Here is a 14,429-nt window from a genome sequence, read left to right as displayed (position 1 = left end):
ACGGGCAGCTTTCAACATTTGACGCCCTGTAACAACAAAGTGATGCGTTTGGTACGAGTTCCAAAACAAAGGAGCTGAAAGATGAGGGTGATGGAAAAGACATTAAATATCCAGACATACATCGTCAGGCTTTTGTACGTTTTGTATAGTGTGGGAGAAAACCTTGCCCTCGGTTAAGAGCTGGGAATGGAGATGAAAGAGTGGAATAGCAAGTCTGCCTCTCCTGGTTTATCATGATACGGTCTTTCCTGCATTTATCAACCCTTTCCTTAAAATTGACGCCAGAAAATAATATAAGCACAAGTTCAAAAACCTCCAGTGAGCAGGGAAATTCATACATGAACATTGTCTCTCCTCAGAATAAAATACAGAAGAAACACTTTAATCAACACAGAAAAGGAGATAACAGTTTTTCACATTTTATTGATGAAACATCTTCTCAAAATACCTTCTCCAGACAAAAAAAAAAACAAAAAACTTTTCCTTCTGAGTGCACATAAAATAATATTTCATTCAGTCCCAGTACCCATCTCTTTACATGAATCAATCAAGCAAACAGACACAAAAACATACAAAACTGTTATCAACTGCTGACACAAAAGCACTCGATACTGTTGCTGTTTCTGGCACAGAACTTTGCACACAAATCACTGGCCTCTACACTATACTTCAGTCACTTCATCAGTCAACTGGAACAATGGAAACATGAATTCCATGTGCCTGCAAGCAAGCAGTAGATCCACTATCAAGCAGTAACTTGCACACTTTCATTTAGCTTCACAGCTCCATAACAAAACGATTTGTGTCACTGGTAATTGAAAAGGTCTGTATTCTGGAAGTCCCAGGACACCTGCCTTCACTTTTTAATCTCACGGGCATCAACCTCAAAATAATCCTACAGGCATACTGTCAAAGTAATCAGTTTCTGGGGAAAGGGGAAAAGTTCTGTAAAAATTCTTTGAAAAAAAGATTCATGTGACAATTGTGAGGACTGCCTTCCGTTTTTTCTTTATCCTCTCTTTAAATTTTGAGGTGGCATCAGCGAATACTTTCACACCCTTTTTCTCCTCCAATTTCAGCCTTAACATCTGAAGGCCCATCAAGTTGAAACCTACTGTATCCTGGAAAAAAAACCCCACAGCACATGATTTTTTGCAACATAAATAAATCAGTTTTTAAAAAAATGCAACATTTCCTGCTGCAAACAATATCAAAATGCTTAAGTACTATAATCTACAGACACAAATATCAAGTGACACAATATTGAGGGGCCATCAATGTAAATTTGTTTGTTGGTCGCTACCAATTTTGGAAATATCCAATTAAAATTTTGATTTCCTCTACTAATGTGTATAAAGAATTATTTTGTAAATCTGATTTATGTCACTATTTTGAGGTCTTCTTGATATACAATAAACTACACTACACTTTTGTAAACTAAGTTTCATTACACTGTAAAGAGACCACAGACTGGAGATGACTGTGCTACAAGAAATTTCCCCTACTTTGAGATGATCTGCACGTTCTTTGCTCAGGGGCCGTAGTCTGTCTATAGTGGGCAGCAATACTTGTGTTGAGGTCACCTGACCATGGTGGATCCTGCGAACCCAAGAGAAACCTCAGCGTAAGAGAAAAATATGTTGAGCTTTATAGTATATCTGAACTTTCTTGCAAAAGGAATAGTCAAAATTTTACACAGAAAATTTATGTTCTGTTCTTGACATGAATGTTATCTCTCTGCTCACAAAACTCAGGCCATATTTTAGCTTTTGACAGGCATGTAAATAATTGTTTTCTTTAGTGCACTCACCTTGCTAAAATATAAGCTGCAGACTACAACTGTGCTATAATTTTCACATACACACTGTTACAAAACAACAACTGTTCTTCACAGGGTCTACAGCAGCGTTATACACATTTAACAGTTGAGGTATGTCAAAAATTTCAATCACTTACCTGAGAAGAAATAGAAGACAGCGAGAGGTAAGTTCTGTCTCCCAGCCATTGGACAGGAAAGTTTCAAGGATAGAAAGCAGATCAGTTGAAACAGCAAAGGGTAACACCAGCAAAGACTCATCCAATTCACTGTTGTTGAAATTATATAAAAAAAAAAAAAAATCCAGAAATAATGAGAATCTTGGCAAAAAGATCATGTGTTAACTTAATAATAATGAATGAAAATTGTGCTCTGTTTATGGATGGTGTGAAAATATAAACATTTAAGTACAAAGCATTTGACGAAAAGAAACAAAATTGCTTTTTAAAGTAATAATACCTGGATTTGATCTTTCTGATAATCTGCAGAACAAGGTGCGAAGGAGAAGTAGCATGATATGCAACCAATAGGGGATGAGGAGTTGGTGCTGGAAGCTACACAGATGCAGGTATCAGCAATGAACTTTAAAAAAAAACAACTCTCCTAAATTTAGTTTCTTTGATATTTTAAGATACCATTAAGAAGAAATGCTTCTATCCATAATTCAAAACGTGTTCATGACAATGATAACAGCATAAAAGTCCAAGTGATATAGCTGACACATATTTTGTGTTTAATGGTCTGTAAAGTTTGTATTGTAAACAACTATGTGAGCCTAAATGTACTCACCTGTTTTCCAGCAGCCTGGCATTGTGCCTTGTGCTGAGCTAACTTCTGTGTCTCTTCCTTGTAAACTTCCACTGCTTCAATAAGTTTTTCAGCCTGATAAAAAATATATTAAGAGACTTAAACTTACAAGAAAGGACAAAAAAGGAGAAAAGAACAAATACCCAAAAAGAAACCTCTTACCTGTTAAAATTAGAATTCCTGTATATCCAAACAGAACAAAAACAAACAACACCAAAAAAAAATATTTTAAAAAAATTACTGAAAAAATTGCATAGCATAAAGGTTAGTTCATAATGTTCACAAACTGGAAAAAATGGAAATGGTTCAAAGAGTAATGAAGTCATTGATTACATTGCTGAATCTAACTCAACTCCATACAGAAATCATGGTTCTAGATTAGAATTTATCGTGATCAACTTAAACAGGGGAAAATACAGGGGCAGGAATTTCAGAAAACCATTGTACATGACTTACAGCTTTCACAGTCTCTATGTTCTTCTTCCCTGCATGAGCAAATTCATCATTTGTCTCCCCTGGGATCTGTTTGTCAAAAATAATTATTGCAATATTTGTTACTCAATATAAAAAAAACCAAATAAAAACTGCACTTCAAACTATTTTCTTCTTATTTCTAGACATTAGTCAGCCTTCAACCAACCTACTCTTTGCAATTTTAAGTCACAAAGAATGAATAAAATAACGCCACTTCATAAGTAAATCTCTAAGAAATTATATCATTAAAGATCAGCATTTAAAAAAACAAAAAATTGAAAAAGAAAAAAAAAGAGAGAGAAAGGAACACAAAACAGAGGACAGAAGGAAGGTTGTGAAGTGATTTTTTTTCATTGCATCAACTCAAGTGATCAGCACTTACTACAGGCTCTCCATCTTGTGCAGCTGATTCTTCATACTCTTTTTCACGTTCCTGAAGAAAAACAATCAATGGCACAAACTTATTTTTTAGACCCTTACACATTTTCCAAAATGCTTAGTATCTCTCTCAAGGATGTAAAAATATTTTTAGCAATTGAAATATAGTCTCTGGAAAAGTGATTGTCAGCAGGAAAGTAACCGATCTACATGCTCACCATTTCTCGCTCTTCCTCCAAAACAAGAAGTTCTTCAGTTTTTTCCCACAGTCGCAGTGAATGGTCGTGACTTGAAGTGACAACAGATTTCCCATTGGGACTGACTGCAAGTGCCCACACCTCTCCATGATGGCCCTGTCCATACCAAAAAGAAATAAGACAACTAATTCACATAAACCAAGTCTTGCTTTTCCATAAATTGCAAAAGTATTTTGGGCAGACACAGTGAAAGTTGTATGAAGTTCTACATATTCACAATCACTTCATAATCACAATGACAAATACATGCACACACACAACTAAAGAAATAACACAAAATCATGCGACTAATTTCTTACGTGCAGAGTGATAATGTTCTCAAAGTTGTCTGCATCCCATTGTTTCACTTTATTATCTTTGCTGGCTGTGTAGAACATATGAGTACGTGGTACAAACTGGATACACAAGATGCTGCAAAAGAAAGACACAATTCTTAATTTAGAAACACTACAATAGAACTTTATTAATCCACAAGGGCAATTCCAGAAGTACTCATACTAGCAATATACAGATAATACAAATGAAGCAAACATATATCTCTTACATCCTGTAAAAACAGCAACAGTGTAGAAGTAACAAAGTTAACACCACCAGGTATTCATTTTAAATTTACTCACATAAATATCACACAGACATTAAAAATATAATCTGAATATAGCTCAGTTTCCACATTAACAGGCAAAGAAAAGGGTGTTAAAGTACTGACCTATCATCATGAGCAAAGAGTGAACGGTGGCAATCGCCAAAGTCCAGCCCCCAGATCTTCACATTGCGGTCAGCAGAACCCGTAACAATGAGTGTGGAGTCTGAAGAAATATCCATGCACAGGACTGGCAGTTTGTGGCCGTACAGAGACAAAAAGAACTGTTCCAAGAGAAATAAGAAAAACGCTAAGATAAAAATCTAGAAATAAATTTAAAAACTGAACAATAAATTCAATACAACTTTATTCATCCACAAGGGCAAAAAGTATATGCATATTCAAACATACACAATAAGCATAGAAACTGATAGTCACAAATAAATGACTCTACATCTATTCATATGACAGATTATAAAATGCAACCCTCAACAAATAAATGCCTATACTTGCTCCTCCCGACATATGCAATAACTGAAAAATCATTCTCAAAATATTCCAGTTTAACATCCCTAACATCCATGACACAGATCCTGCAAAGATAAAAATCCATATGCAACAGCCACGCACCACATCAATCATGTTCTTTTTTCACCATTCACAATAGAATAGAACACTTTTGCTTCCTATAAAAGGATGACGATGACTAAGTATAAAAAAAGACAATGTAATTCCTTTCTAACCTTTAATGTATCAACAAAAAAGACCTTGACTGTATTGTCAAGCAGAGCTACAGCCAACAGTCGTTGATCTGGGCTGAAACAGAGAATTTTCATAAAAATATCCTTTTTGTGTAATTTAATTGCAATGTCTGTATAGTCCCTTCATTGAGATTCTGACATGCTCTTCCATCTGAAATACTATTACTACCATTATGTAAGTGTAGATGTATTCACACGATTATACATATGTGACCATACAGAATACAATGCATGTGACACTTTACAACAGCATAAAACAACCTAAAATGGAATCAATTCTTGAATTGAGAGATCAAGAAGTTTTTGATGAAACCTGCAGTATGAATGTTAAACTACCGATTAACCTTCTTGGCATTTGTTACCTCAAGTGGTATTTAGACTTACTACTGCAAGGTAAAGGTCATTCCCCAACCTTTTCAGACAAGGTGTGAGAGACCACACTTTTCTCTGGGCCATTTTTTTTATGTGGTGCCCATCTCATCTCCTTTGCTGCCTTACCTTTCTGAATTCCCTATGGAGTCAGGTACCCATTCCTGACAGGTGTCAATTGGTAGAAGTTTGCAACATGGCTATTGTACCAGAAGGTGGGTTTGGACACCAGAACTTTAAATGATCAGCTATCTGCTTTCCCAGTGCATGTTCCCAAGTGAAGTTTGATCATATGTTACTCTAAGTGATGCTTAGGTTTACCTGTTTTTATGTTGAATTCCAAAAGCAAATAATGCCCAGGATTAATGCCAAGGAGGTTAACATGGTTTTACTTTTAAAATCAGAAGAATAATAAGAAGAAAATGACTGATGGGTGATTATAATACTTTTCTTCAAAAGAAATATATTAAGCACAGTCTATCAACTGCTGCCACCTGTTACACCCAGTCAAGTCCTACAGCAGAACATATACTGTAGTACCAAGAAGAAAACAAGGCCAAGTTATTAAGGCTGTAGAAAAATTCAAACTGCAAACGTAATTAAAGAAAAATTAAATTCTTTTTCTTCTAGAATAAGCAGATGATATGACAACAGGAGATAATAGAATATCATCTATATTCATGTCATTTGGAAAGTCAAAGAAGAAACAAGTATGTCCTCTTCCTTACCTGTACCTGACACACAGAACATCCTCATCCATTTGCAAAGTACGAGTGTGTATTAGAGAAAGCTGCTTCCTACAGACAAACAAAGTTATTTCTGGTGTAAGGAAATAGAAAGTGTACCATCCATATGTGCTAATACAGACACACATGCACTCACACACACACACACACGAGCAAAGTAGAAAACCATAATCATTATTATATATATATTATCAATCTTAAAGATTTTAGTGAGGAATACCAGATATTCCTACATTTTCTCTGCATCTCTACTGTGTCTACAGTTACAAAGTCTGTAGTTCTGGAAATTCAAAATTATTCCATTATTTTAATGTTTTTGATCCTGCTCTTCCATTTCAAGCCATTACAACAGACACAGTTACTGGCAGCTACTTTGGACTACTTACTGCAATAATCCATACTGAATGCCCTGTTTAGAGCAGCTCAACAAACTTGAAGATGTGTTATACATATCTATCGACCAGACGTCTTACATGGAAAATATATTTACCTTCCAGAACTATTTTCAGAAACAGACACTAGCTCAAAATTCCAAAACTTGACTGTGTGGTCTGCACTGCCAGTGACCAAACCTCTCTGGAATAAAAAAAGAAAAATTCATGAGAAATGATAAACATTATTCACTCATAATAGTGTTCTCTCTCACTTTTCCACCTTCCCAATCAGTTCAATACGGAGTGTGAGAAATAGAAATGATCAGCAAGTTCCAACATGAAACAAGAGAACAACATTTTAAAGAAAACCTATTCTGCACTTTTCTTGATTATAAAGAAACATGCCGAAAGAAAAACAATAGCCAAAGTTAAATTTGTCTAGATAATAAGAGTTCTGTTCAATTCTTTCTGTTATGCACATAAATGCAAACAAACAAAATCTCTTACAATGCCAAAAATTAAAGCTTAACACATATATTTACCACACAAAACTTACCTTATCAGGTGCTAAACTCAGAGACCAGATGGCGCCACTATGTGCATCAATATTTTCTATCATGGTACCTTCATCCACATCAAAAACCTGAAGTCTTCCACTCTGTTTTAAGATACAGTTTTAAACTATGTCAGTTGTATCTGTGAATTTTTGGCAATTTATCTATTTACAATTCTGTTTCCTTACAAATACTAAAAAATATGCACTTTTTTATGTCAATTTGCTATCAAGTCCTGAGCTGCAACAAAGCGCAATTCTTTTTTATTTATTCCGACTCATTACTCCAAAGTAACTAGTACATAGCAGCTCTTAATTCTGAAAATTTTATAAAATGACCTAAACGAGGATTTTCAGCTATTGTACTCTTATGAACATATGATCATCACCTTATAAATAAATGCTAGATTATAATATCATAGTTAACACATTACCTTGGTTCCAATGATGACGTAACGATCTCCAGGGGAAAAGACTGAGCATAGAGCATAGTCACAAGCTAGTGTGCGGAAGCAGTGTAAGGTTGACCTGGCATCAAAAAATTCAAAAACAGGAAAAATTACCTTCAAAAATAATAAGAGCATAGCTTTGCATGAAATGATAATGTAAAATAGTGCTTTAACAAACACAATTCTAAGCCAAAAACCTATTTGACATAAAAAAAAATATTGGAAGGTTAAATGTAAGGTACAAGCAAAAGTTTCTGAAGCAGCTATTTCAGTATATTTTAAAAAAATAAGTGAAACATGTACGTGCACATATGGGATTGCACGCACACAAGCCCACATATACAGGGTTCAGGATTTACCTAATCCAGAGCTTTGCCTGTTCTCCACTTGCAGATAAAATAGTACTGTTGTCTGAACTAAAGGCTAGAGTCCGCACATCACTTCGATGACCACCGTTGTGGATGTTTGAAGTTTTTAACACCTGCAGTGAGGTAACATCTATCTGCAGGTCTACAACCTCAAGTTTGTTGTTGTTGAGAAGGCCGACCACCTAGGAAAAGAAAATAATAATAATCACACAACTATGATCAACTGCACCCTTTAAGTATTCAATTTTCCCTTCATAATGTAATTTAGATGTTCTTCCCTATTGACTCCTTACTTGTTGACCTCATTTTTATTATTTCTATATAATCAAATTCAATTTTTTCCCATTTATACATAGTTTTATTACAATCATTCTTTTAATTTTAAGCAGCTTTTGCCTTTTAGCAAACTGTATGAGACTTTCAGCAAGGAAGAAGTTCTACACAGATATAAAACTCCATTATTATTCTGCTTGCATTCTAGCCATATTTTGATGCCAATAACAACACATTTTCCCCAGAGAATTACAATAATGATCCATAAACTAAAGGAAAACATTCAATTTACACCATCTGCTGGCTAATGATTACGATTTTCTTGAAAAATTGTCCTAAATCTGACTTCAATCAAGTGGATACTGGATTAATACATTCTACATGCCCACTCACCTGTAGCTGCTCAGGAGATGTTATAGACACATCTATCCATCGCATTTTGGATGACATTTTAAACTTGTTCATATGCCGCACTTGGTCCTGTAAAGTTAAAGACGGTTCTGGAAGAGCTTCATCTTTTTGTCTGCAACAACAAATTTACGTTAAATCTGCAGATGTCATGTGCAAGAGAGACGAAGCCTCAGGCCATCACTTTCTGAATCCAGAAAAATACTATATATAATTTCTAAACTTAAAAAAAAAAAAAAAAAAATTATGCTTGACTTACTGTTGCAATCTGGCTTTCTTGCGCCGCTTTGCCAACTTTTTTTTCAGTTCTGCATCACTGGCTATAATAAATACTTCATAGCTGTTTCCAAGCCCCTAGAATAAAAATGATGATAATAAGAGAAAGATCTTGTCACACAATTTTGGGATATTCCTCTCCTATCTGAGAAATTTCTCCGTTTGACAAAATTTAGGTATAGTAGGTATTGGCACACAAAATTAATTTGTTGTTAAATGAATATTTTTTTATGTTCACACGAAAGAACAAGAAAATATCGGAAAAGAAGAACAAAAACTGAGTCTTTATCTTTATTAGTTTTGGAGATATTGTTGTTTGAAGTTTGTAATTTGCATCACAGCTATAACTTATTATTTTGGACCATGTTTGAAGCTCTCATATGAAGCATCGTGAAATCTTAGAAGTTATTAACACTGACTTTCTATTTAAGTGACTGAAAAACTAATTTGCAAAAAGACATAAAAATACATCCAAATTTTAAAAAAAAGTTTAGCATTTTGTCATTTGACACGAAGACAACTTATTTCAAGTTCTCTATTTCAAAAACTAATTTACTAAATACACCTAAAACATCTTTTTCAAAGTAACCACTATATACTGTTCTTCTAGTTTTTTTCTACAAACTTCCAAGGTCTTTTGTGAAATATGCAGCTTCAAATATTACAAAATCATCCATTTTTCAGGCAGAAAAAAATAAGTTTTAGGAGTAATGAACTTAAAACAGCTGTAATTTCTAATCGACTGGACAGAGTGGGTTCAAATTTAAAACACTGAAAAAAACACATGTATCTGCTAATCTACGCTAATTACTTTTACATGTAGTAGAGAAAGGCTAGTGGTTAAAAATAAAGAGTGAGTATTTAATATTTACTCGGGACATTGAAATCTCATTAGTTGACCCAAACTGTTACTTGAAGATAAGAAAAATAAGATAATACCCCAAATATTTGTGTAATACAGTCACCCCTTCCCTCTTTTAACTAAAGAGGGTGCTATTTTTTCTTTCATTTTCTCAGAATAAAATAATTTCGGAAAAACATAAATGTACAAAACCAACAAAATTCCCACAACTCAGGTCTCACACCGAGACATAAAAAACTTAAAACTTCACATTTAGTTTTGTAATTTTGATATTTTTGGTGATGTCATGCTGCTCCTCTACTCTCCATATACAACTGCTGCTGGATGCTGGAGAGATAGATAAGTCCCATCCAAATACAAATATATTTTCTACTTTGTCTATATCAGGCTTTGAAGGCCAAGTGTATGTATTATTCTCTAAAGCAGTTTTCTTCAAAAATTTGATAATTGCTTCATGTTCATTCCTTATGTCACAAACAGTTCCAACATGGAAAGTGTCATCATAAACTGCAACATTCTGTCCAGGTTTTATAAACGAAACTGGAGATCTGATCCTGAAGCAGGTTCAGCCACAGCTTCACCAAAAATGGCAGAATGTCACAAAATAAATCACATTTAACACAAGCATTCACCAAAGTACTTTTGTGTATTTGCGTCAATCTTGCTCTAGCTGCCATTGTGACTGCATGCTTATACCAACGAGTCAGTGTCTTTGCCCACCATGCGGCATAAATTCAAAACTATGTCAATACCACCGGACTCAGCAGAAAATGCTCTTTCACACTCACCTAGGTAACCACAAGGTATTCTGCACGTGGTTCGAGGTACCTAGGTAAGGTAAGAATTCCCTTTTATTCATTTTTTAAAAAAAGGTCCACATTTAGGAAAAATACTGAATCATTATCAGGGGAAAAAAAATCTGACTCACATGACAAACAAGGTAGCGATCTGTGGGGTCAGTTGTTAAACACACAACCCGATCTCTCCCATGTCGCATTACAGATCCAACTGGATGACAATGCAGGATGTTCTGCAAAACCAGACAGCACAATACCCTATTAAAAGACAACAAATTTTATAAAAACAACAGTTAAAATTTGATTTTTGGACTTGACAAAATAAAGCCTTGTCGACTTAAAATTTTATTCAAACTAATCTGATTTTGCTTTTTTCACAAGTCACTAAACAAAATACTAAAAGAAGATCACGTTGAAAAAGCAGAATTATTCTACACTTGGTTACTACGACCTTTGCTTGACTATAAATCACTTTGCAACTATCATCACCAATATCATAAGTTTCTGGTTTAACTGTTATCCTGTAAACTGCTCATATTTGTTGCCAACCAAGGAAATAAATGACATTTCACATGCTTAACAAGCTAATGCACAGAAAAAGAACTTTCAGGCTAACCAGTTCATCCTCGTCCTCTTCACTGTTATTGTCTGGTCGTTGACGTTTTGGTTTGCTGGATTCTTCATCATCATCACCATCATACTGACAAAGTCACAGAAAAGATGCCAGCATGTCATCATACCATTGACTCCAACATGACTGTAGTTTAACACAAATTACCTCTGTATGAACACAACTGTATGAAACTAAGAAATACGCCAGTATTCAATAAATTTGTTATGCTCAACAAGGCTAAATATTCTAACATTTCCAAAGTTTCACAAATACTCTGCAGAAGAAGACAACATCATATTGCCCAGCTTGTGATACTGTTGGATTTCATCTGCATAAACTTTATTCTAATATACTGAAAGAACCAAAACGCAAGATACAGTGCTGCTCCATTCCATATGAAACATACATTCGCTAAAGGGAAAAAAGCAAGAAACCCAGGGCCTAAACCTCATAATAAATAAAGTGATATTTCTCACCTCTTCAGTATAAGTGATGTCCCATACACGCAACTCGCTGTCTGCTGACCCAGTGATAAGACGCTGTCCGCTGTTTATAAGCACAAAGCCATAGACCTATTGCACAACAAAGTAACATAGAACAGGTAGATGAGGGTTAGGCAAGTGAAGACTGAAAATTTTGGTAATGACAACCTTTTCTAGATAACCTTATATTCATCCCTTCACTTCTATTAAGTCATAGGTGCAACCACTAAGCAATTGGCACCCAGAACATTTCACACAATTAAAATTAAATGCATCTATAGATGTACCCAGCACACTGAAAATAAACATAAATCACTTATATATGATTTATTTAAAATATCTTTTTTATCTCTATGAACAACAAGATTGTAGTTGTTAAATATTCATTTCTTTGAAAGAGAAATTCATTCAGCCTACACAACCATGAAACTGTTTTTACCTCTGTGCGATGTCCTGTCAATGTACAGAAGCAGTGCTGTGTGTCAAGGTCCCAGAACTTCACAAATGTATCCTTGGAGCTACAACAATTTTTTTAAAATAAGAAAAAAAATAAAATTTTTTAAATTGTAGCTAGAATCTTTTAAACCTGCAATGTTTCTGATACTGCGCATGCTGTTATGAAATATCCGTTATAGTTGTTACAAATATTTGAGTTCTCTAGCCATTTAACCAACACATGCTTTTTAGTGAGCTGATTTGATCTGGTACACCATCAAATGCCTGACAGCAAGAAATTTATATGGACGCATTTGTTAACAATGAATGCAAACTCAAGTACCTTAACTCTGATGAGAAGAGTTGCTTTCACAACTACAAAGTACACCCTAACACAATGAACTTGTTAAGCAGTGCACTACTCCCTTTTATATAAGTTTGCACCCACACACAAAAAGGTGAAACTATGTTACTTTTATTTAAGCATTCAAACAGTCTGTCTATATTGTGTGTTCAGCATGGTCTGAACTGGGTCTCACACCAGAAAGGTGACATACCTTGTTAAAAGAACATTTCTTTCTTTAAGAAATTCAACCTTCGTGACCTCCCCTTTGTGACCTTTCAGGCGGAAAAGTCCTGATTCACTTACTACATCCCAAACAATAACATCAGTATCCTGCAAAAAAAAAAAAAACAAAACAAAAAATAACACTACAGATCATTATCATACATCATTTATGCCTGTGAATTACATATACAAACCAAATTAGATAAATTAGTATGTGGATTGGGGCGGTGGTTGAAAAAAAGAGAATAATTTTATGCAACTAAACCTTAACAACAGAACAGCCTAAAAACCCTTAAAAAGATTAAATAATGAATAAACAAAGCTTATACACAATCCTCCCAAGAGACTGATAAGTCTCAAATTATTATAACTTGATTGTTGAAACCATGTTGTGCTATTGTTTGAGTTCCATCACACTGTAAAGTGTTAAGCTTGGCAGAAATTTTTCATAAAGCACAATATAGAGTACCTTAGAACCGGACACTAATCGCAGTCCATCGTGATCATAGGCAAGAGCAGTTACAGCAGATCGATGACCTTGGAAAGTGATTTTGATCTCTCCAGTCACCACTTCAAATACACGTATGCTGCCATCCATGTAGCCCACAGCCAGATGTCGGTCGTCAGGCGTTTTTGCCACCCTACTGACTTCATGCTTATCTCCCTTCAGAATCTGAACCTTAAATGTGATTTGAATTATAAATGTCCTTTACACTATTACAGTACTGTCTTAGACAATAGTTAAGGTTTACTCTGATAAATAAGATAAAAATAATGCAAATTTTTTTTAAAACAATCAGTTAGATAAAAGTAACAATTAATGATTGAGCATCAGCTCACAAAGCAACATATAAATAATTGCTTGAGGAAGAATGAGACTAATGAAGTGGTGAGTATTGTCAGCCACTACATCTATCTAAATCCCTTCCCCAGTCCCACCTCTGCTCCCTTGAAGACTGGTATCCCCAGAGCACTATAACTGGCTGTCAGCTGATATGTCGCAGATAAATGAAAGAATAAATGTGAAATAGAAAAGATGAGTTTTGAGCAAGATACATGGTTATCCACTTAATGCACTGATGTAACATGTATTACCTTCTCCTTGGTAAGCAGATCCCAAATGATAACATTTTCACATGCCCCAACTGCTGCCTGACGCACATTGCCTTTCATGTTTTTTAAGAGGACAATGTTTGAGCGTGGACTAGCCACCAGCCCAAACACATCTTTAGCTTCCACACGAAGATACTGTTTAGTCACTCCCATATTGTATAGATAGATGTAATAATGTCCTGCTACTAAAACCTGGATTTTTAAAAAGACAAAAATTTGTGAAAATGCCGTAATAGTCAGTAATGATGATGATCCAGTTCAGTAATATAGAATTGCAAGAACTCTCTGTATGCAAGTGGAGCAGAGAAGAGAACAAATGCTGTCAGCGTTAATCAGTAAACTATTTTAATAAATAATACTTAACATACTTAAGCCTAACATGCTATGCTATTACGTACACTACAGCACTCCACGTTTTCATTTCAGCTTACTTAAAGATGTGGAATAATATACCAATATAACAAGCAATGTATAGTGAGTTTTGGTAGATTAATAATGGATAAACATTTTATAAATTTAATCAACATATACACATACTAAGCAACATACACTTTTTGATGATGTAGGAAAGACTGTGTCGCTATTCCATCCATGAAACCATGTGTTCCGGTTTTTGAAGCCCGTGACATGCGTAGTAAGACCTGTCGAGCAGACGACGGAAATAATTGCA

The 14,429-nt window shown here is 34.8% G+C and overlaps 1 protein-coding gene across 1 annotated transcript; it reads right to left on the bottom strand.

Annotated features, from left to right (window-relative positions):
- Window positions 1-403: 403 nt before the first annotated feature.
- On the bottom strand, window positions 404-14,386 carry LOC112565679 (WD repeat-containing protein 3-like). Its single transcript, XM_025241319.1, has 26 exons — window positions 14,309-14,386; window positions 13,742-13,951; window positions 13,116-13,325; window positions 12,636-12,754; window positions 12,083-12,161; window positions 11,638-11,733; window positions 11,165-11,248; window positions 10,680-10,781; window positions 8,873-8,967; window positions 8,599-8,728; window positions 7,924-8,114; window positions 7,550-7,643; window positions 7,119-7,220; window positions 6,679-6,764; window positions 6,171-6,239; window positions 5,056-5,128; window positions 4,439-4,596; window positions 4,032-4,143; window positions 3,694-3,828; window positions 3,480-3,530; window positions 3,080-3,145; window positions 2,606-2,698; window positions 2,276-2,370; window positions 1,957-2,085; window positions 1,506-1,599; window positions 404-1,121 (listed from the first exon to the last, which is right to left on the bottom strand). Exons 2-26 carry the CDS (start codon window positions 13,910-13,912, stop codon window positions 972-974), a joined length of 2,784 nt encoding a protein of 927 aa, XP_025097104.1. The 5' UTR covers window positions 13,913-13,951; window positions 14,309-14,386; the 3' UTR covers window positions 404-971.
- Between the last annotated feature and the right edge of the window lie 43 nt (window positions 14,387-14,429).

The sequence above is a fragment of the Pomacea canaliculata genome, linkage group LG6 (genome assembly GCF_003073045.1).
Source record: "Pomacea canaliculata isolate SZHN2017 linkage group LG6, ASM307304v1, whole genome shotgun sequence".
In the NCBI taxonomy this organism is placed as follows: Eukaryota; Metazoa; Mollusca; class Gastropoda; order Architaenioglossa; family Ampullariidae; genus Pomacea; species Pomacea canaliculata.
This window is presented reverse-complemented; position numbering and strand designations above follow the sequence as displayed.

What these genes read in the sequence shown, in the direction of transcription:
- LOC112565679 (XM_025241319.1), bottom strand. Translation starts at nt 13,912, where the DNA reads ATGGGAGTGACTAAACAGTATCTTCGTGTGGAAGCTAAAGATGTGTTT. An exon ending in GATTAGTGTCCGGTTCTAAG is followed by an intron (nt 12,755 to 13,115) that starts GTACTCTATATT and finishes TTTTTTTTGCAG; the next exon opens with GATACTGATGTTATTGTTTG. An exon ending in ACATAGAGACTGTGAAAGCT is followed by an intron (nt 2,699 to 3,079) that starts GTAAGTCATGTA and finishes ATTTTTTATCAG; the next exon opens with GCTGAAAAACTTATTGAAGC.